A 24,921-nucleotide genomic window follows, 5' to 3' on the forward strand; every position below is an offset into this window, starting at 1 on the left:
CTAAGATAAGGAGGGTGGAATATTACAAAACCTCTATTTCTGCTAAAAAAAAAATTGTTTTACAAGCCATTAAAAATGTTAAACGTAAGGGGAAGTTTCCACTTCTGAAACTTTCTTTTTTTTTTTTTGTGTTCAAGTTTAATTTTCAATTTTAAAAATTCATTTTAAAATGTAGTTATTTTTTCTATTAAACCTTACCTAGAAAACTATATATATCTTATTATTTATTCTGAAAAAGGAGAATTTTGAGATTCTTCGTGCATTCAAGGACCAAAATATGATAGGAAACAAAAATTTAAAAATCTAATTATAACATAATTTATTATCTAAGGACTAAATGGATAAATTACTCATTAAAATTAATATTCAAGGGAACATATAATTAGACTAATACCAAATTACTCTGTAAAATATAGTCAAAATCTTGAGACATTTCTGTAAACAAAAATATGAAAATTTATTTGACAAACAATACAATCTATCCAACCAAGATAATCAATCTATGTAAAGCATTTCTTAAGTCTACCGCCTGCAAACTGTTTGCAAGCAGATTGATTATTAAGGTAGGAAAAAAAATGGAGTACAGATTGCACATCTGAAACTCCTCTTTCAAGAATAATGCAGATGGCTGCCATCATGGCTGATTAAGTACTAGGCTACTTTCAGAATTCACATACAAATATTCCTACTCTTGCAAAACTTCAAAGAGACCTCTTGATCCTTTTTTCAATAATCTCAAGCCCCAACTTTGGCTTTCGCTTTCTGTTTCTTGGCATCTAATGATGTTAAACCAGCACCTAACCCGACTGGAGCCTGATCTGCTTGTCCGGATATTGGTTGCTTCTGTTTGGCATCAGCTGTTGGGCCATCTGAAGCTTCGCCATTGTTTTCTTTCTTTGCTCCATCAGTTTCCTGATTGTTACCAGCAGATTCTGGAGTTATCCCTGAGTTGATGATGTTAAGGAGTTGAGAAAGTGGTGGCAAAGCTTGTACCGGAACTCCATGGGGCCGAACTAGAAGGCCCCTAGCTGCTGCTTTCTTCCTAACTTCTGCTGCTGCACGAGCAGCTCTTTCATCAAACCCTCTACCTCTAGGAACACTCTCACCCACGATAGCCGCATTGATAGACTTGCTTACATTTGCGTTTGAACTTCCAGACCCCCCAGCTGCTGCTGCTGCTTGGAATGCATGTATCAAGTCTGGATGGGCCTGCAATGCAGAATTCAGTTGTAATAAACTCCTAACATTCAATAGAAAAGCAAATTGCGTGACCTAATTCTATAGCTAGGAAGTCAAAGTGAATATACCGCAGGTTTTAAGGATGTAAGAGCACAATCCTCTTCACCCATATCCGTCCTTGTCAATATACCATACAGAAAATAATATTTAGAAAGGAAAAGTTATTCTCTGTGGTGGTAAAAATCTTTCAGGTAACAAGTGATTGTTGCTTATGCTTAGGTTTTTGAATGTTTGTGTGTACCAGTTCCTCAGTTAAACAATTCTGTGGATTGGATGCTTAATCTTGACTGGTAATGGAAGTTCTAACACTCAAACTGACAAAAACATAAAAGAAGGGTTCGGTGGTTGCCCCACCGTGGCTCTGGGATCAAGAATGGAGATTGGAGTACATCATTCTCCAACTGTACCACTGGACTTGAACAGGAAATTAAAAGAAGATATCAAAAAAGGGTAAAAAAAATAATAATATGTAAAAGTACCTTCAAGATGTCAATAGCCTTCTGGGCAGATGCTGCATTTAAAGCTTGGCCTTTCTGCTTTTGCGCATTCATCTGTTCACATGAAAAAAAAATCAGCAGATCCAAAAGAAGATTAACATACTCAATGAATATGTAAAAAATGTCTGAGAAGTTCAAGCAGTTCGTAATCTACATTGTAATCCACATTGCCAACTCCATGCATGTACCTGAAGCTCACGCATCTTAAATGTCTTTATCCAGTTCTGAGATTCCCGTGTCCTTGAATCCTCTTCACCAAGCTGTTTGACAAGTATATCATAGGTTTTCTTCTCATGCTGTGCACAGCAAAAGCTATGATCAATCAGCAAAACTTGCCAGAAGACATTTTATGATGATAGATAAATGACGTGCATAAAGACACCTGCCTGTTGAGAGAGTTTAAATGCACCCATACAGTTGAATGCAATAGCTAGTGCATGATAGCATACAGCCGTTTGAATATGTTCTGGGCCCAGAAGCCTCTCATTCTTTTTCAATGCCTCCTGCAGGTAGCGGAGAGCTGTGTCCATCTTTCCCAGATCCTGGTACATCATTGCTACATTTATATAAGTAGCAGCAACATCAGGGTGATCTGGGCCAGACGATAAACTTAATAAGAGCAATGCCCTAGACATGTGCCGTAGAGCGGTCTCTTGGTCATTGAGTCCATGGTAAAAAAGAGCCATATTGCCGTAACTGCAGTAGTAGAAGAGTTGCAGCTCATGTCAAAAAAACAAAATCAGGGATGGACAGATGGAAAAAGAGAGATTATAGGATTATGAGGAATAAAGTTCAAAACTGTTCTGTAGATGAAACTTAAATGAAACATGGCCACATTTTGATAATTCAAAATGGTTATTAGTTCACATAATTCCCAATCTTTCCAGATAATTCTTTGAATGTTTATTTCTATCTGCCGTGAATCTATTTTATTCTCATTCTATTCCAACATCTTAACTGACTAGCATGTAGAATTCAGTTATAACTTGCATATTTCACATATAATTGGACTAAATCTACTCATAGTTTCAATTTCATAATGAATATGTCCCTATCATTTGTCAAGGGAATGGCCCCAAAATTAGATATCTTGAATTAGATGTGGAATTAACTTTTAAATTAGAATATTATTTTATTCAAATTTTTATTCCATTTTATTACATTTACATTCATACTCAATATGATTAAAATTTAGAGCAAACACAACCAGTGTTAACAAAAAATTTACATGAAAAAATTCAGCAAATTGCACAAAAATTATATCCAAGCACCAACATGATTTAAAAAGAAAAGGAAAAATTCAAGGAAAGTAAGCTATTGCCTGTGAGCAGTATCAGGGTGATCCAAGCCTAAACATCGTTCATTTATGATTAGTTCCTTGTGCTGCTGCGATATGGCTCCAGACATATCCCCAGCATGATACATAACCATGGCAAGATACCTGAAATTTTGAGAAAGGTTGTCATTAGTATCAGCCGAGAAGTGTGAGAGATGTTGCAAGAAAACTAGAAGGTCACAAACAACTATCTTAAACACTGAGCATATGCATATATGTATCATAAAAGTTGTGTTTGGTTTACTAGAAAATTTTCAATATCTAAGAAGCATCAAAATCATCCATGGATCACATGCGTTTTCCAGGAGTATAGGTCTATAGAAGTTGATTTAGGTCATATGGTAAAGTTACTGAATAAAACTTGTGAAGCGTCAAAATGGTCCACGGATCACATGCGTTTTTCAATATTATAGGTCTATAGAAGTTGATTTAGGTCATATGGTGATTCATTCTCTCAGGTGGAAGGCACGTCCTAGATTATTCTTCAATTGTCCTGACATCCAGTAACCTTTGAGTCCCTTGGATGTCCTTTGTCCTTATCACAATCTAGTTCTAGTGTTAAGCTATTCTTCCTCTACCTCTTCTCATTCTTTTCTCACCGTATAGAATTAAACTTTCAGTTATTTTCCATCCATTGTTTTATTTGAGGGAAAAAGGAAAAGTAAGAGTCTTGAATCACCATACCACGTGAAAGTTTTTTATCAAGATATGCTCTTTATTTCCCTTCTTAAAACGAAATTTTTACAGAATTCCTACAGCTCAACCTTTGCGTGATAAGTGTTTAGGAAATTAAATTAACACGTCCAGGAAACTGAGATGACAATCCTATGGGTAAATGTTTATGTCCAAAAAAGGAATTTAGAAACAAAGCTATTCAAGATAAAGCAGGGATAGCACAGCATCCAGAGCATAAGATAAAAAGGTTCAACTATGATATGATGACCCATAGCAACAGGAAGGGATCTTTCCTTATATGATATAATGCAGTGAATGACCTTTAGAGTGTGGAATGGTATAAAAAAATGCATATAGCCAGTCCTCACATGGTTCAGAAAAAGGTTTTCATGTGCAAAGCACATGCTTCAGAGCAAGCAAGGGAGAGTATGCGTATCTCTGATTTACCAAAAATGCAATACATAAAGTGGAATTGGAAAGATGTAAAATACTGATTTTGAGATTGGTACCGGCAGCAGTTAGCAGCTTCTCGGTGCACTGGACCAGTCACCTGAAGTTCATAAGATTTAAGAATATGCACAAGGAAGAATTTCAACATGCTGAATTGAATAGAAGACAATTAAGTTACCTGTTGGAACATTTGAAGTGCCTCCGTAAAAAGTGCAAATGATTCACTAAGCATACCCTGAATGAAAAACTCAAAATTAACAGCCACATTCTTTTTACAGTATGATTCTTTTTCATTTTTTAAAAAATCACAGTAAAGACTATTGAACATGACTACAAAAAAGAGTTCCGAAGCCAGTAATTGTGAGAAGTCAAAAGCTATCAACTGATAACATGCTAACTACTAGATTTAATAATCCAAATACAAACATTTACTAAGTCCTACGGTCCTTGAAATGACTTCAGATATCAATTATATACTTGTGTTGCAGATAACAAAATTTTATATTTGTCTCACCTCTCGTGCCCATCTTGAACTCTAAGAATAGGAATTAAATTCCCACTCCAAGAAAAATTCAAGGTAGGATAGGGTAAGGGGATGAAATTAAACATACAATATCCTACATGTCAAGACTAATACAAAGATTAGTGAAAACTTCAAGGTGGGATAGGATAGGGGGTGAAATTAAATGTACAAATCATGTCCTATTTTACACGTCAAGACTAATACAAAGATTAGTGATAGGAATTAGGTGGGAATAGAATGAGAATTGAATCAGATACAACCTTAGCTTGTACATACATTTTAATGTCAATATGAGTCAATAATCTATATAAAAAAAAAAAAAAGTTGGATGAATTTCAATATATCAACTGCCTCTTTAAGACAAAAGAACTGGTGCTTACCTCAGCCAACTGAATTTTTCCCATTTCCACAAGATCTTTAGCTTCCGTACATACAGGAATACAATGTTTAACCACTGGTTGAAGATTCAATACATCTGATGCTTCAAAAGGGGTTGCAGCAGTAAGATCATATTTGCGGCCAGAGATGGTAATGCCCACCTGTTAATGAACCGAATTAAGTAATCTAGAGAAAGAATGCAGACTATCAATGTAAAAATAAAACTCAAACCTACATCCATCTAAAACCTAAAATGCTAGTTTCAGATTTTATGTAATTGGTAAGGCTAAAAGACACACATAGCAGCACAGAAATGCATGTTTTAAGCGGTGTAAAGTCATGCATGAATTCTGAAAATCGAAGTTATGCAAGTCCCAAAAAACCTTTATTTTTCAAAATTTATCATAGTCAACGAAAAAGCATATCAGAATTTAGGTTACACTTAAAATATTGTTATGCATCAATAAACACCTACAATTTGTAGACAAACCATGATAAAAACTTGTGCTTTAAAAATCGAAGCAAGAAAGATAGTGATTCCTGTGCATGTGAGTTAGAAAAGGCGAGGCAAACAAGCACAATTCAAGTGACAAAGTGAACTTAAAGGCTTACAAGATGAGATGCATCAAATATGAGCATCCAGTTATGAGAATTTATATCTCCTTCAAAAAAAAGATATTTGAATTTATAATCATACCTTCTGGCAGAGGTTCCGTATAACATGAATTTTCTTGACTCGTGCTCTTGCGTCATCTGGCAACTCAAACTACAATGAAAATACCATTGGTTTAACTGTATACAATAGCAAAAGTACACATTTTTTCTTCTAGCAAACAGGCAACTTGTATGGTTCCCTCAGGATCTCCGCCCCACGTCTGGCAACGTGGAAAGAGTATCAAATTTTCCTTGACAAACTAAAGCAAAAACATGATTTAGCATGACCAAAACAAATAAGCTTATTATGTCTATCACTCAAGGAAGCAAGGTAACAAACAAACTCATTAATCTTCCAGCTGATGTACAATGCTGATTTATGTTTCCACAATTACGAGTGAATTCATCTAGCATAGTTGAACGTCAACTACCCCTCTAGTGATGAACTAAAGTCAACGACTTCCTTTAGATAATCTAACAACACAATAAAATTTCATACCCGATACTTCAGTTCTGAGAATTCCTGAATGTCAGACCACAGCTTATCTGAGCTAACATTCATATAAGAGGAATAACTCTTTCTTGGTGATTTTGCCTTTCCCCTGCTTTGGCCCTTCAAACCCTTGCTTGAATACTGACCTGGTTGTTCCTGTCAATATATGAAAATAAATAAGAAGAATGTTTTCTCTAGTTTATTCCATCAGCATCACTCATCATCATAACTACAGGTGTTATTTACAGGGAACTTTCTTCTTCCAGAAGAAACTATTTTATTTCATTGTTAAAGCTTCGCCAATACATGTTATCTATTGCACAATACACAGTCAATATACAGACAAGTGGAAAAAGAAGTTCCAGTACATGTAGAAATATGCCAACAGATTAAGCTACCATGTTTTACATACTTTCTTCTGGCCTCTGGAATGCATGGCAGCAACTTTCCCACCAACAGTTTGACAACTTCCAAACAAACAATTCAGAAAATGTGATAATGCAGGTCCAAGATCATGATCCTCAGTATCTCTCAAAACATCCTACAAAACCAGATGAGGATAGCAAAAAAGTCAATTACCCAGCCAATGAATTCTAATATTTGCACTCGTGGAGAGAGGCAACTTTTAAATATGAACCTACCTTCTGGATAAGTCAATACATCAAATATTCCATGTCCTAATCAATCAGTATCTTACATGGAGGCTGTAGTCCCAAAACATCAGCAATTAAAAGGAGAACTTCAACATTAAGGGGACCAGCTTATATAGTTCGTCTAATATCCAGTCAATATCCAGTCACCATCAACTGTTAAATGAGAAAGGGCATGTAACTTGCAGGGAACTGCTACTCCATTATAGTTCGTTCTTTCAACACTACTATTCATTTGATTAGCACTTCAAGAGCTAGGTCAAAAAGTATCAAGATCATCTGCAATTTCATTAAATAGATTCAACCTTTATTTATTTATTTATTTATTTATTCATTTATTTGTTGCAGAAGATAGGACTAATAGCATCAGGATTACTGATGGAAATTCGTAAATGATTTCTCTTTATTCAGGTTCCAGCAAGAGATGGGGTACTGGTGTACAAACGCGATGACAGAATACAACCAGTTCATTAGAACATTAATAGGACAACTAAACACAAATATTCAATCATTCCATTTGCATATAAGAGCCAGAGAAAATACAAGATTAGTTTATAAAGTGCAATAAAATGTGACAAGAATCACAACTACAAGTATTTACAGGAAACCAATTAAGGTGTACCAAAGAAAGAAGGAAAAAAAAGTAAATTAGAATTTTTGAAGCAGGAAATGTAACAGAATTTACAGGAAATTCCTTTCAACTCAGTTTCAGTTTTAACCGAATTTTGAACACTAGCATAAACAGGGTTTTTCATAGGAAGAGGTGTAACAGAAATTTAAACTCAAAATTCCCCAAACTCAAACTTCCTTTCTCTTCTCTCTCTGTTTCGTGTTCTCCTCTCGTCTCTCACTCTCCTCTTCTCCCCTCTAAACCTAACTCTCTTCTCTCGGAAGATCCAAAAAGCTCATGATCAAAGCTCTTGACAAAGTGGTATCAGCATAGTTGGAATCCAGTGAAAAGTACGCTTCATTGGCGTAGATGATGAGAGCAAAAGGGAAATCGACAATCGTGGAATCACATAAAATGCAGCAGATGGAAGACTCCATGAAAGAAGTGGATCGATTGATCATTGATTTCATGACTGTGGTTTATGAAGCGGAGCAACAAACGAAGTACCAGCTTGATCAAATCATTGAGATGATGCGAGGGGACTCATGAATCATCAAGTCAAACACTCAGGTGAATTAAAAATCACCGGTTGCTGCAGCCATGCAATGCATCCTCCCTACTGCTGTTTCGCGAGGTGTTGGAGAAAACAACTACCCTTTGTGCTCTCGAACTGTTGGACCCTCACAATCAGCATTACCAAAGGTAGAGATTCCTTTGTTCAAAGGCATTAACCCTCGAGCATGGGTTAGAGCTGTGAGAAATACTTCTTCGTGCATGACACTCTCAATGGCCAGAAAGTGGCGGATGTATGGTATCAAGGGTGAATGGCCAAAGACGAGAACCTGTAACAAGAAAAATTTGTTGAGCTCTACCGCCGATTTGTGAGGGGTGAATTGGAAAGACTTCATTGAGGAATTTAATAACTTGATGCAGAAGTTCACCTATAGAGCCTTATGACAGCGAACAACCCCATACTCTCTAAGAGATTCTTCATCTCCAGTTTTATCTTTGGACTTAAGCCTCTAGCTCCAACCAATTTGAACTATTGAAGCTGAGATCCTTGAACCAAACTTTTGAACAGGCTCTCCTGCAGGAGCAGTCTATAATTGAGATGTCCAAAAGCTCTTACTTCGTGGGGCATAATTCTCAATACTATAGTTAGAGGAATTCAAGACCTAAGATAGCAAGAGAAGGGGTTGTTCTTAACCCTCAGCTGCAAGCAACACACCCAAGGACAATGAGGAAGGGAAGCCAGTTGCATCATGCTATAAGTGCGATGATAGATACTTCCCTGGCCACTGTTTCAGATCTAAAACAGTGATGGTTGTGGAAGAATTGGTGGATGACACGGCAGATAATGAGTTGAAACAAGTTGACCAGAAAGCAGGCTGATAAGGAATTTATAGGTACCTTATCCCTTCAAGCCATCGAGGGTGTGTTAGTTGGCAACACCTTAAAAATTATAGGCAAATTAGAAGGCCATAGTGTTTCGGTCCTCATAGACAGTGGGTCAACCACCAAATGGGGGGGGGGAGTAGAGTGGTGACCAATGGTCAGAAAATCTTCAGTAGAGTAGAGTGCTTGGAAGTTAAGTGGATCATTGAATTAGGAGGGCATAATATGACATTGGGAGTCGATTGGATAAGGCATAATTTCATTATGCTGATTTATTAGTTGTCCTTAGGGATTTCAGACTAGCATGGAAAACTCACAAGGCTCAAAGTCCAACCACACAGAAGTTATTGGAACAACAGTAGCTAATTGAAGATGGGACTGTTTTTGTGATTATGGGAACTGAATCCACAGATTCAAAGCTGACAGAGAACCATACTGCTCAGTAAGATGCTCTCTGGGAAACAGTATAAAGATGTCTTTGAAGAAAAAAGAGGCTTGCCACCTTCCCGAGCCTTCAATCACGCCATCACTTTGATAAAGGCTGAACCACAGTGAACTTGTGCACTTATAGATACAATCATTTCCAGAAAAATGAAACTGAGATGCAAGTCGGTAAGATGTTGGAGGACTCCATAATTCAACCCAATCATAGTCCTTTCTCTTTACCACCACTGTTGGTAGAAAAGAAGGACGACTCATGGAGGTCCTATGTGGACCATAAGAAATTGAACTCCCTCATGGTAAAAATTAAATTCCTCATTCTATTATTAATTATTTGCTAGATGAGTTGTTTGGGGTCTCTGGATTCTCTAAAATTAACCTGAGAACTGGACATCATCAAATCAGGGTAAATGAAGAAGATATTTCTAAGACCGTTTTTAGGACCCACCGGGGTCACTATGAATTCAAAGAGATGCTCTTCAGGTTTACCGATGCACCTGCCACTTTTCAGGCCTTTATGAATTGAATCTTCCTAGATTCCCTGTGAAAATTTGTTCAGTATTTTTACAATATTTTGGTTTACAGGAACACCCCAAACAGCAGGAGATAGAAAGTGCTACCCAATGGAAACACCAGAACATGCCAATCAGTTCAAGTGTTGTTTTATGAGGCTGGAAATAAAATATCTCAGTTACATAATTTCACAGCATGGAGTGAAGACGGACCCCTCAAAAAATTGAAGCCATGATTAGCTGGTTGCAACTCAAGGACTTTGAAAGCATTAAGGGGTTTTTAGGGCTAACATGTTATTATAGGAGGTTCATTAAAGATTATGGAAACATACCGAGCCTCTCATAAGTTTGTTGAAGAAAGCGGGCTTCTAATGAAGTCCCAAGGATGCTGCTGCATCTCAAAGACTCAATCTTCCACAATTTGAGGAATCCTTTACGGTGGAAACAGATACAAGTGACAAAGGGATTGGAGCACTGTTAATACAAGATGGCAGGCCAATAGCTTTTATTCGCAAGGCACAATCCACAGAATCAAGCTAAAGTGGTCTATGAGAAGAAGTTGATGGTTGTTCACTATGCTGTTTCTAAATGGTGCCATTATTTAGAAGGGACCCAATTTATCATCAAGACTAACCGAAAAGCTTCAAATATCTCTTGGACCAACAAGTTTCCCCCATGATCCAACAAAAAAGAGTTCTCAAGCTACTGGGCTTAAGTAATTTTATTCTATATAAACAAGTCATTTCCAATGCAGTAGCCGATGCCTTGTCCCATAGAGAAACAACTTCAGATGAGGCAGAGGTGTTATCCATTTTCACTGTTGCCACTCCAGCTTGGTTAACAGAGGAGAGTCACAACCACCACAATGGCACTTCAGTTAATTCAATACTGGAAGAGTTGTTAAGTGTCTCCAGATAGATGGCCACCTTCAAGCTGCATAATGGCATCCTGCTACAAATGTAGAATCAGTATTGGAAACAATAGAGTATTGCATAACAGACTCTTACATTAGCGCCATAATTTCGCAATGAGGAAGCATTCCAGCATTAGCCACCTACGAGTGGCTCAAGCAACACTTTTATAGGTCGGAGCTCAAACAGTAAATAATTAAGTGGAATCGCCAGTGTGAAGTATGCCAATGCTGTAAATTGGAAAGGATCCCTCGACCAAGGTTCCTACAGCCTCTACCAGTTCCCACACAGGCTTGGACTCACTTTTCATTAGATCTAATCAAGCAGCTTCTCAAGTCTGAAGCCAAAAACACTATCTTGGTGGTTGTTGATCATTTCACTTACATGGGGATTTTATTGCCCTCCGCCACCCCTTCACAGTGCAAGATCTAGCCAGACTTTACATCGACACCACCCACAAGCTACATGGTGTAGCTCAAGTGTTGGTTTCAGACAGAGATAAGTTATTTACCACTACTTTTTGGAGGGAGTTAATGAAGGCATTAGGAACACAATTGTGATTCAGTTCCGTCTACCATCCACAAACGAATGGTCAAACAGAAAGGCCCAACCAATGCCTGGAAATGTACTTCTGGTGTATGGCACATCAGCAACCTAACACCTGGGCAAGATGGCTTTCCTTAGCAGAGTGGTGGTACAACACCACCTACCACTTTACCCTAAAGATGACCCCATTCCAAGCCTTATATAGTTTTCCTCCCCCACAATTTCAGGATACGGTGGACTTGCAGACCCCCTCACCCTCAGAGAAGGAATTCATGACAAAACACAACCACATCAACTGAATTCTTCGTCAGCACTTACTACAAGGGCAAGCTCGCATCAAGCAGTATGCAGACACACAGTGCTCTGAGAGAAGTTTACAGAAGCAGCACTTAATCATACTCAAATTGCAGCCTTACAAGCAAGGATCTATTCATGAGAATGGCCATTTTAAGTTGTCTCCGCACTATGATGGCCCCTTTGAAGTGGTGCAGAAGATTGGACAGTAGCCTATAAACTCAAGCTGCCTCCCAATTTCAGGATTCACCTAGTTTTCCATTTTTCTCAACTGAAACAATATACAGCCGGAGACAAGGTCCGAGTGGATGAACTACCAAAAGCCAGTTGGGACGGCATCATCAGTTTGCAGCCTGAGAGCACACTACAAGAAAGAAAACTTCTTCAAGATGGCAAGGAAGTAGAACAAGTACTGATATATTGGGCTGGTACAGCATCAGAAGACTATACTGGGGAAGATCCCGAGTATATTCGCACCAAATTTCCCCATTTCAACTCTGGAGACCAGGTTGTTGCTCGAGGGTAGGGCATTATCAAAAAGCCACTTATGGCATATCAAAGAAAGAAGAGCAAAAAGGTAAACTAGAATCCTGAAAACAGGAAATGTAACAGGGTCTGCAGGAATTCCTTTCAGCTCATTTTCAGTTGTAACTGAATTTTGAACACTAATAGTGTTGGTGGGAAGAGGAGTAACGGAAATACGGATTCAAATTTCCTTAAATTCAAACTTCCTTTATCTTCTCTCAATTTCATATTCTCTCTACGTCACCCTCTCTCTTCTCTTCTTCCCTCTAAACCTAACTCTTCCCTTGGAAGATCAACAAGAACTGATGAACAAAGCTTTTGACAGTATTCTATTCTGAAAAGTAAAGAGAACAACCTTCCTACTTTGTCTGCCATCATTTTAATTTTCTTTTTTTTTTTTGAGTTAATGTGCACACGTTACTTTTGCTAACATAAAATACTTAAAATGAAATTTAAAAGCAAAGAAAAAAAAAGGATTGATTTAGAGCAACGATGATCACCTTGAGAACATGTTTTGCAGACCTGACTATAATCTCATTGACACAAAGGTCCCACAGGTGAGGTAGCTGCTTAGTTCCTTCTGCAACCTGTAAAAACAGAAATCTGTTTAAGGCAACACTTTACTAGTAAGGAAGAAAGAATCAAACTCCTTATGGTCCAATAACAAACAATTCCAACTTGCAAGAGGCAACAAATGTTCTCTGTTAATTTTTTTTAGAAAAAAAAAGAAGCAACAATTGAAGCACATTAACCCTACCCTTCCAATGTATCGAACATTAATTCCATGAGCATGAAGAGCTTCAGTTAATGTTTGGCCATCCATAGGTGAAACCTCAAGGGTGCAAAGATCTTGAATAAATTTCGGAAGAACAACTTCCACAAGATATAAACTAGCTTTTCTCACATTTTCTTCATCTGCTATTATCTCCTGGTATGAGAAAGAGATCAGACCAGGGAGGGGAGAGAGAGAATTAAGAACTCAATTATATTAAAAAAAAAAAAAGAGGGAAATATCTAGAAGATTAAGAAACCTTACCCCTTCAGTTCCACCCAATTTAAAGTCGGTAAAAACATTGGGGTTGAAAAATATATCCCCATTTGGTTCAGAGCTTTCTACAGGTCCAGAGTCACCAGAATTACATTCTTGGACAGGCTCTGTCTTCCTCTCTTGTGTCAGATGCTGTCGATTAATGATACAGCCATACGAAACTTTATTAGGACACATAACATTGCATATGATACAGACAGTAGAATATTTGTTGCAGTTGTCACTAGTGCATATTTAATCGGTCAAATACAGAAATAAGGTAAAATCAAAATACAATTCCTTCAAAATTTTCCAACGTAAGCCACAGATAATTCTCAAAAGAGAATAGAAAAAGATATTGGTTTTGTTTCCTGAAATAAAAAAACATATCGGTTATTATATGTGTAAACAACAAAAATACAGCTAATAATGGGGAATCTCAACTGACAAGATAACTTAAGCACAAGAGAGCTTTCACCATGCAGGTATCACAAGCTCCTGGACTTGGATAAAATGCCACCACAAAGTTGCTGGCTTCTAAAAGTATAAGCATTTTGAACCAGCGATTTATAGTATAAGGAAAAAAGCATGGAGACTGGTAATTAGTGGATAGATAACTTAGACAAAATGCTGCAGGAAAGTTTAGCATGAAGAAAAGGAGAGACTATGCTAAAAACGAATCTGTTACCAGGGCATTGTCAAAAATTGGGGTTACACTACCCTCTGCTCCATCCACAACTCTAACAGCAGCAGCTTCTGAAGGATCAGCAGCCCCACCAGCATCACCATCTGATTTCGGCTTACAATTTGCTCTTTCTACAGCTTCAGCCTTCATTCACCATGCAAAAATATGTATTAGAAACAGAACATGTAAAAAATCCTTCTCTTTGTCATCGCTGAGAGAATCTTCGAACTTTGATATCATTTTACCTGGCAAAAAGTGGTAATTAGTTCTGGTCTTAAGATACAAAATCGGGATCCAGGTCCAGTATAATTTGCGTCACGAGGAGTCACTCTCATCAAGTCTAAAAGATAATGCCTGTTCTCCCCCACCCCCAAAATATAAGTAAATAAATAAATAAAACAAGAACCACTAAAGTGGTAAGCCAAAACAGTATTAAAAAGTAGAACTATAGAGAAATCATGCACTCAATAAAAGCTGTCATATCATACAATTCCCTGAGAAAGGAATACAAAGTAGAGATCAACCCAAGATAATTACAACTTTACAACTTTACAACTTTCAGGTCCAAAATTTAGTATGTACAGATGTAATTCCTTCAACTTTCTCAGGTCCCCCTTTTTTTTTTTTTGCATAGGGAAGGAAGGTTACCGGTCATCACTACCGACAATGCCCTTGCATTCAACTGGAGCAGCCAATTTAAAAATATTTCCAGATCCATCATGAACTGTGTGTTCCTTTATATGAAGGCGTTTGGCAGCCTCCAGCACCTACATAAGCCAAATGAATTGAAGCTAGGGAAGAAAATCCATTTGATACAGAGAACTTAACAAAAATACTAAATTATAGAGAAAAAGTTGCATCAGAACTAAAAACATAAACCTTGCTAAAGCTGGCTTTGCAAGGGAAATGGTTGTGGTGTTATTTATTTGAGGAAAATAGATTATAGAGACAGATTGTTTGGATCCGTTGAGGTGACCTTGTGTGGGACAACAGTGGGGTCACTTGGCTTAGAAGAGCCCATGGAACAAGTTTATGGAGCAAAATCTTGATGCAGAGAAAATCTGATGAGGAAGGCTGGCAGGGGCAATAAAATCAGATTTTGGAAGGATATTTGGATGGATAATATGTGTTTAATGAGGAGATTTCCCAGAATTTTTTCCATTCCTCAGACAAAAAATATGCTGATTCAAGATGCTTACAAGATTAATAATGGTTGTGTTGAATGACTGATCAATGTCTCGAGAAATTTGCAGGACTGGGAACTCAGCGAGTTTGAAAATTTGCTACTTTTATTGGCTGCTCAACAGATATCTGCTGGGGAGGACAAGGTGTTATGGAAGCTGGATTAAAGTAGTGTTTTCTCAGTCAAATCTTATTATAGCACTTAACAGACAAAAACAATGTGATAAGTTTTGATTTTCCCACTAGGCAGATCTGGAAGGCGAAAATTCCCACTAGAGTTGCTTTTTTTGCATGGAAAGCAAGTAGAGAATGTATCTTGACAATTGACAAACTTAAAACTAGGGGGTTGGCCGTTCCAAACCGATGTCATTTGTGTATGGCTGATGAGGAAAGCTGTGTGCATGTTCTGCTGCAGTGTCCTATGGCTTCTGGTTGTGGAATGCTATATTTGATATGATTGGTGTTAACTAGGTGATGGCTGGATCTATTAGGGAGGATGTGTGGGCTTGGGAAGGGATGCATATAGAGAGGAAGTTGAAAAATCTAATTCCTTTATCTTTGTTTTGGATTCTATGGGAGGAGAGAAATTCTAGAGCTTTTGAGGGTAATGCTAATAATTTGTATAATTTGAGAGATAGGTGGTTGCAATATTTTGAGTTTTTATTGTTGGGGCATGACATGATTAGTAATGTAGATTTTGAGCATGTCATTGACTCGCTAACAATATTGTAAAACTTTTGTATATAGACAGTACCCCCGTTTGTTCGGTACCATGTTTATAGAATTTCACACTTTTTATTTCAAAAAAAATAAAATAAAATAAACCTTGCTAAAGCTCCAAACATAATGGTACGATATAGACTGTTAAACCTCATAGCAAGAGAAGTATTCAAACTCCTCACCTTAGAATGGAACTCTTCATTCCAGCATATTTTTTTACCATTGTCAACAGAACCGTACAAAAGGGAATCTGATTTGTCTCCTTGAAGAATTCCAGGCAATACACTCTGCATGAGGAAAGACAGAACAAAAGACGGCAGGTTACAGCTAAGTTTTACTAATCAAAAGATGGACATAAATGTTAAATGCAGGGTGATTATGATTTCAGAACAAACCTGTGCCACCACCCTATGACCTCTGTAATCAATTATGGCCATAGCCAGATTATACAGTCCAGGGACATCAACTTCCTGGAATGCCTTGGTGCCTTTCAAGTCATTATTTGCAGAGGCATAAGTAGCCTGCTCGCTTTCAGCTAACTGAGTCTCAGTAGGCACTTGAGACAGGTCTACATCACCATTTGGTTCTACTACAGTTATTCCATCACATACTGCTGCATTTGAAGTTCCAGATTCTCCACGCAGTAAGTTACCAGCCACCCTTTCATATGTATTTGTATTATCAGCACTTGAATCACCATCAGATGCACATTTCCTGGAGAGCTGTTCAAGATCCGCATCGACAGCAAAACTGAAGAATATGTTGTTGTGAACATACCTAAAATCAATGCAAAATGACATCACATTGAGAATAAAAAATGAAAAATAATATCAAAATCAAGACTTTCTTAAGATGCGTAAAGTACACCTATGTAGTGGCACATAATCAACCATTTGTTCTCTGAAAAAGATCCAACCTAGCTATTCCCAAGTGCAGGAAGAAGAAGAGACAGATCATATGAACAATCAATGCCGAGTAAATATATAGTCCGATGCAGATCTAGTATAGACAAAGGGAAAGAAATCTATAGCCAAGCACACGGGGTTTCATTTTGTGTGAATGTGCATGTGAATGGATAGGTGGGTGTGAGGTTAATTTCACGAAGAACTACATGAATATTCCATGTACAACTATCAGGCTTAATAAGCTACAATAATGAAATACAACAAAGTAGTTTCAAAATGTCTAGTTTCTTTTTGGGTGACTAACATGTGAAAGCACTCCGGATCAGTTGGATTGATGGGTGGTATACATCTACCAATGACTCCGCTAGCTCCACCAATTGCTGCTTCAACAAAGTCAGAAGTCACTTTGTAAAGAGCTCTATCCCGCAACATCCTGCAAAAAGAAAAATCATTTCCATTAGAAGTAGATACATTGAAAACCAGGTAAGAATAATAATAAATGGCAGATAGGAATGTAAAAAGATGGGAAGTTGAAGCTCTACATATACAAACTGTTCACCTCTCCTGAGGATTTGTGTGGGGAAATTCCCTACAAGATTGCAATTCCTCATTCCAATCTCTTTGCATACCAAGCAGCTCGCTGCCATACGAAAGTATTAGTGCATCCTCTGCTCTGCCTGTATCACGCTTGTGATCTGAACCAGAATTCAACAGAATCCATTTCAATGGGAGGAAACATAAACAAGATTTTAGCTCGATTTAATGCCAACAAAATGAAGATTAACACCATAGATATCAACTTCCGAGGATATTGCCACTGAGCAAAGGCCTATCTAGCCCCAAATCTCATTGTTTATTATTTTTATCAATCAAGCAGAATCTCATTGTTTATTATTTTTATCAATCAAGCAGAATCTCATTGTTTATTATTTTTATCAATCAAGCAGATATCTTGATTCATCGGTGCATTTTCGTTGCTGGTTTTATATATAATATTTTAGAATGAGGCAAGCAGAACAATTGAAAAGAACAGCACCACAAATTAATAGTTGGAACAAAAGGAAACTTATCAAAAGGCTATAATATCACTCTCCAGGACATGCATGCTTTGGATTAATGATGATAGAGGCTTCCTTACTTGCTTCATTTGGATGATTTAAGGACACATTATCGTAAGTAGGGAGAAAACCCATGATTGTCAAAACCAAAGAAACCCTTCCAAAACCGTCCTGGTTTTTAACTGAAACCAAACTAAATTGAGTTGGTCAGTTCAGGTTTTTTTGTTTGCTATGACAAGAGTGGTCTGGGTTCAAGTTTGGCAGCGAAGACCTGCCCAAACTTAACCTGGTACTATATATTCTTTTAATTTTTAATTTAAAAAAGAAAAAATAAAATACCTAAAACAATATCTTACCCACCCATTTTAAGTTTTTAACCTAACCCCAGCCATTGTGGTCCTCCTTCCACACCTCGACCTCGATGGGATGCAGCTGCTCAACTGTGTGAGTCTGCTGGAGCCTGGAGTCCTTCCACACTTCGACCTCAACAACAATTACTCAACTGTGTGATTGTGAGCCCACAATCTTGTGACACTCATTCAACACCCTAATCCTAGCCATGCCTGCCGCGCTCAAGTCCTCCTTTGCTCATCATCGACTGCTCGAGTCCCCCTCCTTGACTGATGGACTGCACCTCCACGCTGTCGCCATCTTCTTCAACCTCAAAGGTTCTTTTCTTCTTTTATTCTTACATTAGAATATTTGTAGTTTTATTCTCATAATGGAACTGAGCATAATGGTTTTAACTTAGGAAGCCACTCCAAATGCACACTAATCTTTTAGACCCACCCTAGATCCAAAACAATTTCAAGTTTGTGTTATATGACTGGGTCATAATCGGGTTTCACAAAACTCGCCCCTAACCTGACTTATTGCTATCCCTAGTTCTAAGGGCTTTTCATGGACAAAAAATCAAGGATTTTCAATAAACAAAGATAACTAACCATTACTGCTTCTTACTACCTTATGTTCTTATTTTCAAATAGTATAAAATAAGGGCATGTTAGAGTTGCTGAAGAGAAAAGAGTAAATTCCTAGTCCAACTTCAGACTCCAGTAGAACTAAAGTGCAAAACCTAAATAATACTAAGCCTACATAGTTTATAGATCAAATTGAGGAAAGAAATGACATATTCCCAAGAAATTTAGTCTTGCTTCCTAGGAATTATACAGCTAGAGGCTTTATTATAGCAACAGAATAGAATGCCAAATACGTTCTAGATGAATGTCTTTTTGGATTGTGTAAAAAGAAAGGAATGATAGAGTTTTTGAGGGTATCGAAACGGACTTTGTAAACATCAATGATAGATGGTTAAAAACTTTTGGTTTCATTTTACTTGGTCATGACATATTACATTGGGAAGATTTGGGGTGTGTCATAGACCACCTAATTGATATGTAATTTCTATGTAATTGGGTAGTACTCCCTTACTACCTTTGTGAATAATAATACTTTCATCTTTTATTTCCAAAAAAATGTTCTAGATGAATGTCTGCCTTTGCTATTTTTGTCTTGTCGTCCATTTCATTTGTTCTTCAATTTTTTTCTTCTTTGAAAGAAAAGTATAACTATATATTCACGGGCAACAAGGGGATGCAACCTAAAGCAAATTTAAAAGTAATCGAAATATCAATCAGGTGCCCAAAATCATCCACAGTGTAAAGAGAATGACCTATAATAAAAAAACCTAGGGCCTGGAACAAATAATATATGAATCTATCCACATTCGGTTCAATACCCTCAAAAGTCTCTTATTTCTTTCTTTTCATATGGCCCAGAACATAGCCAAAGGAATAAGGCTATCCCTCTTATCGCTCTTGACCTCATGCCAAGCCCTAATCTCATCCATAACCAAGCCACCAATCTCCCAATTGATGCCCAACATACCATAAACCAAAGACCACAAACAATAGGCAAAGGAATACCACAACAAGATATGACTACACGACTTCACATCCCTCATGCAAGGTAACAACAGTAACCAATATTCTACCCCTCCTAATTAACTTGTCCAGGGTTAGAATACATTCCCTATCAGGTTCCCAAGTCAAAAAAAGCCGCCTTAGGCAGTGCCTTGACCTTCCAGACAAACCCGGTAGGCAAATCCAAATTGTTCTCACTCTTTTTGCTCAGGTGAATGTAGAAGGACATTTTTTTCTTCAAATTATGCAAGAACCCCGGCCTGGAACTTCCACACAAGCCTGGTAGGCAAATCCAACTCGTTTCCACTCTTTTTGCTCAGATGAATGTAGGACATTTGTTCTTCAAACTGTGCAAGAACCCCATACACAAGTAGTAGCAGTATCAATTATGTAAAATAGAGAATGGCAATATGTTCCACAACTCTAGATGCCAAATTTTATTTCAAAAAAAAAACTGTAGATACCAAATTTACATCATAATGCACAATATAAATAATCAAAATCAACTGCTACCAAGTTAAACTCACCCGGAACAGGATATAATCCGAGCCATGAGTTGGGTGGCAAAAGTGATTGAACATGTTCAAAAGGATGAGCAGCAGCCTTTTTCTCCAATATTTCACGAAAAGCTTCAACAAGAGAACATATAAGGAAACAATTATTTGATGTTAACCTGCTAACAAAAAGTTGTAGCTACCATCGAATCTCAAGAATGCTCAGCCATGCTTTGTTACCTTTTTTGAACTTAGCGCTAATCTTTTGCAAAAGTCCAACTAGGGTAGTTGCTTCTAAACCAGCTTTACTTGGCCTAGGATCAAGGACATCCCCAGTGCTAGAATTAACATAAAATATCTTTGTGGTTCCAGTAATACAATATTTATTACCCTCCAATGTCAGCACATCCAAATAAATTAAGTCACCTACAAGCCTGCAGCAAAGGGGAAAAAAATCTTTTGAATACACCAATTCCACAGCTAAACAGCATCTTCCTTAAGTAAATGGAAGGAACTCCCATCCTCTTATGCATGGATGGAAGCCTTAGTTATTGTCAACATATTTCTGTCTTCTCAAAGAAGTAGATGGAGAATATAATGGGATAAAAGAATGTAAGAATATACCTTCTATAGCTCGGTGGAGGATTGAAGGATGAAAAAACAATGCTCTCCAAGCACTTGATCTCTTTGGAAGGAGGTAATAGTAATTTACCAAGTGAACCAGGAACATCTTCCATAAAACCCAGGCCATCAAGCTCAGTGATCTCAGTTTTCACAGCATCTGGATATCAGTGAAATAAATAGCTGACTACCTCCAACTAATGCAAAACTTACAGAAAAGAAATACACAGAAATTATAGGTATACATCCCAAACCTCCTGAACTTGAGGTCTTATTCTGTGCTGTCCCAGGCGGCGATGCAATTGATGATGAAAGAGAGGCATTAAGTGTGGAAAGGGAAAGTAGATCCCTTGCACGGTGAAAATGAGCCCTGATGGATCTCTCATCATATGGTGCTGGGAAAAAAAATTGTGTTAGAGCTCATATTTCAAGGTCACAAAAGAAAAAATCATTTGATGACACATACCAACAACCATCTCCAAGAAGCAACCACCAGTAGTAATATCCGCTACTTCAGAAATCTCATTATAATCTTCAAGTTGATGAGTTCCACCATCTTTACTATGCAGGAGTAGGTCATAGCATGTAAAGAAACAGGTCTCTGGAGCATCAAGAAGGAACTGCCTAACGTCCATGACGGAGTCTCCAGGGTTCAACTGAAAAAGAATACAAGTCTCATATTTTCAGAACCAATCAAATTCCAGAAAAGCTACATGGTAGACAAATAACAATGGCCAAATCATGCCCAAAAAGATTTGCAGTTTCTAAAAAAAAACTATGAAATTAACAAGAGTGGTTCCTGATCAATCAAGTTAACTCACAGTTAAGTCAACCTTCTCTCCACCAAATGCTTTCACAGAAACAGGATAAAGAGTTTCACCTGAAATTATATAAAGCCATGAAGAAGGATGAAATATCCTGTAAATTAAAGAGAGAATAAACTGCCAAAGAAATAGGTGCTCATAATTAGAAGATTGCAAGTCAGGCTCCTTAAACAAGAATTGAGAGTGCTCTCATAACAAAATTTTAAAAAAAAAAATCTTCCCAAATAAATAAAGAATTCTACATGGAGAGATAAAAATAAATAAATAATTATTAGCAAGGAAAACTAAATGTTTGCAATTTTGGCCATATGTCGATTCAAGGTACAAAGTGAATTATCTCAGCTAGTTAAGAATTAGACCTTTCTTAGCCTTCAACTAAAATTCAAAAAATTGCAAAATTATCATGAACGTATGCCACTCTTTCAACTTGTGCCTCCGGAAGCCAAAAAAAATCATTAAAATTATAAATCAAGTTCCATATCTTTCATTTTCTCTTGCCCGGATCTTCATTTGCAGCTCCAATCTCATGTGTATCCTTGCCCCATCAAATTTACATCTGTTGTTTTGATTCTCTTTTGTTTGCTTTGGTCTCTGCAAAGTTTCTTTCCTCAGTCTTTCAAAGGCTATTGATTGCATCCGCTTAAGTTCCTCCAGTTTCATGTTTGCTGACACCAATTATTTGCTATGCTATAAATCAATCACATCTTCTGCTGCTCTTTCATATGATTTTCCTTTGTTCTCAGTTAATCACATTTTCTGCTGCTGCAGATATTGCCGCCATTACCTCTGAAATTCATGCTTCTCCTACTTCCAGTTCAATCATGCTGCTGCTGCTGCTATTATCACCATTTATCCATCACTTGCCCCCTATGATTTTGCGGCTGTTGCAGTTCAGTTCTGGTTATCTTTACATGTATACTACGGGCTTCTCTTTTTGTTTACAACACCGAGTCCAATGCACGAGTAGGAGTTCATTGAGTACCAAAAGCTTCAACAAGTGTTTTCATGAGGACTGCTTCCAAATTTTGTTTTGTTTTTTCACGGGTTTTTGGTAGGTTTTCAAATGTATGCTTCGGAGATGGATTGCTATACTTGAATTGGCATGTAGTACTTGGCTTTGGCCTTTTGATAAATAAAATTCTGTGTATTTTTCAAAAAAGAAAAAAAAAAGGGCTATCTCTTTCATCTGGTTAAATTCAAAACCTCATGATGGTATCAACTTGCAAATAAATGTATTCATACAACTAATTTCACCTGGCTTTAATTGGTTTGGTGAATTCGCAACTTCAGACTCCTTTACATCTGCCTTGAGACCAGTTGATTCCTCTCCAGCTGAAACTCCATTTGCATCAACTTTGGCAGACTCCAGTGAGCTTATATTATCTTTCACAGAAGCATCATTGAACACCAGTTGCTCCGAAGAATTTGAAGATTGATGTGATGCTTTTCGATTCCTACCTTTGTTAGATTTTCCAGCCATTTTCACCTCCTATTCAAATAAGATTATAACAAAGGTCCAAAAGCAAAACAAAGTTTTTTTAACAGCTAGAACATCAATCAAATACACATACATACAGAAGCAAACAATTGTAGACTCAACACAACCAACTGGCAATCACAGACCTAGAAGGGTTAGCATGATATCACTAAACAAAGAAAATTGAACCAGAACTACCTGAAAACGCTATTTTCAAAATGGAAAACTATTGGACAAGAACTCAAACAATTGGCAAATTTGCAAAAACCGGCAATGTGGACTTAGTTAAAACAAATGGTACGCACTTGCCGTTTTATATAACGTGAAAATGGAAGACAAGCCTGCTCATTTTCAGAACATGTCAACGGTTGTCCAAATTGAAACACAAAGATATCAAAAGCCTCCATGTTTTACCTCACAAGGATAAATGACGTGTATCGACAAATTACAAACTCAAATTTTCAATCATTTCAATCCAATACAAAACGCAAAAACTTGAACAAAGAAATGACAAACAAATTCCACTAAGCCAACAACGGTAACAAGCCAAGCTCAAATTGCCGTTCCTCATTTCTATCAAAAGCAAACTAAACAAACTTAAAACAGATTCAAACCTTTTCATTTCACTTCCTTTTCTCCTTTTCCCCGACAAACCAAACAAAAAAGGCCAGAGATATTAACATAAAACAACACCTATGCGCGTATACAACAGTTGTCAGAGTTGTAAACTCGTTACCTACGGAATATATAAATTCCAATCGCAGGAGAATGCTTCGATAAGCAGCTTTAACTTGTGTCTGTATGTGAGTGAGATACAAGGAGGAAAAGAGATACAGCAGTGAGGTTTTAGAAGAGGACGAAGGAGAAGAGAAATGGGTGAGAGGCGGCCAAATTTCGCCCTGGAGAGAGAGAAAGAGAGAGGTTAAGTAATTACTTCATAAAAAAAAAAAAAAATTTGTTAAATTACAGAAATTCCCTCAACTTTTACAAATTACACAATCATCTCTAACTTTTTAAAAATAAATAGAAACCATTATTTTTAAATTATTATTTAAAAAACACCCTAACATTAATTTGAATTGTAAAATATAAAATATTATTGTTGTTATTATTATATGAAGAAAATAAATCAACTAAAATACTTTTATATTAGAAATAGTTATAGTCATATAATAAACTTCATTAATGGAATATAATAAAATAAATAAAATATAATGATATATTTGCTTGATATACTATTAAATCGAACAAATTTTTTCAGTTAAGATTTAGTAATTAATAACTACTAAAATACAATAAAAAATTACTCAAAATATCTTTAGCTTCGTTTTATATTTAGTTTTTTATTTTTCATAAATAGAAAAATATTTATAACTTCAGTTTCAAGATCATGTTACGTATAGAGTTATTTTTCTCTTATTTAGTTGGCCTTTTTTTCTTTTTGCATAAGTGATCAATTCTTTTTCCTAGCTTTTGTTGTTTATTACACATGTTTTTTCCATTTATATTGATTTTGTTTAATGACTATTTTGATTTGGTTCTTTATATTATTATTTTTATCTTATCTCCCCCTCTTTATTTTAACAAAGAAAAAGTGTTAAAAAATATGCAATGTATAGTTGTTAGAAAATTAGGATAAAATGCATCATAAAAGAGTCATTCAAAAATATTCGATTGGAGATAATGTACCTGGAGATTCGATAAAGTATTATGTGGCTGACTCCAATTCCCTTTGTTCGATTTAATTAGTCAGATTAATCTCGAAAAGCTTGATCCATGGAATAGGTTGACTTAAACGAGTTAGGTAGTGAAGCTACTTTCAGAAGCTACCAAGAAGAAAGTTACGAATACATGATGATTAAGTGAAAAAAGTGTGG

At 36.8% G+C, this 24,921-nt stretch overlaps 1 protein-coding gene across 1 annotated transcript; it reads right to left on the reverse strand.

The window, feature by feature from the left end:
- Window positions 1-413: 413 nt before the first annotated feature.
- Window positions 414-23,957, reverse strand: NOXY38 (tetratricopeptide repeat (TPR)-containing protein). The gene is made up of 29 exons (XM_088210162.1): window positions 23,781-23,957; window positions 22,822-23,056; window positions 21,565-21,623; window positions 21,210-21,399; window positions 20,998-21,138; window positions 20,747-20,903; window positions 20,363-20,556; window positions 20,156-20,257; window positions 17,208-17,343; window positions 16,953-17,081; window positions 16,139-16,520; window positions 15,926-16,030; window positions 14,490-14,608; window positions 14,087-14,195; window positions 13,845-13,985; window positions 13,166-13,309; window positions 12,887-13,057; window positions 12,630-12,716; window positions 6,658-6,786; window positions 6,252-6,401; window positions 5,796-5,864; window positions 5,101-5,259; window positions 4,376-4,432; window positions 4,257-4,297; window positions 3,058-3,177; window positions 2,123-2,432; window positions 1,925-2,032; window positions 1,719-1,790; window positions 414-1,209 (listed from the first exon to the last, which is right to left on the reverse strand). Exons 2-29 carry the CDS (start codon window positions 23,045-23,047, stop codon window positions 736-738), a joined length of 4,281 nt encoding a protein of 1,426 aa, XP_088066288.1. The 5' UTR covers window positions 23,048-23,056; window positions 23,781-23,957; the 3' UTR covers window positions 414-735.
- Between the last annotated feature and the right edge of the window lie 964 nt (window positions 23,958-24,921).

The sequence above is a fragment of the Carica papaya genome, chromosome 8 (genome assembly GCF_054855325.1).
Source record: "Carica papaya isolate Zhongbai chromosome 8, ASM5485532v1, whole genome shotgun sequence".
Taxonomy (NCBI): Eukaryota; Viridiplantae; Streptophyta; class Magnoliopsida; order Brassicales; family Caricaceae; genus Carica; species Carica papaya.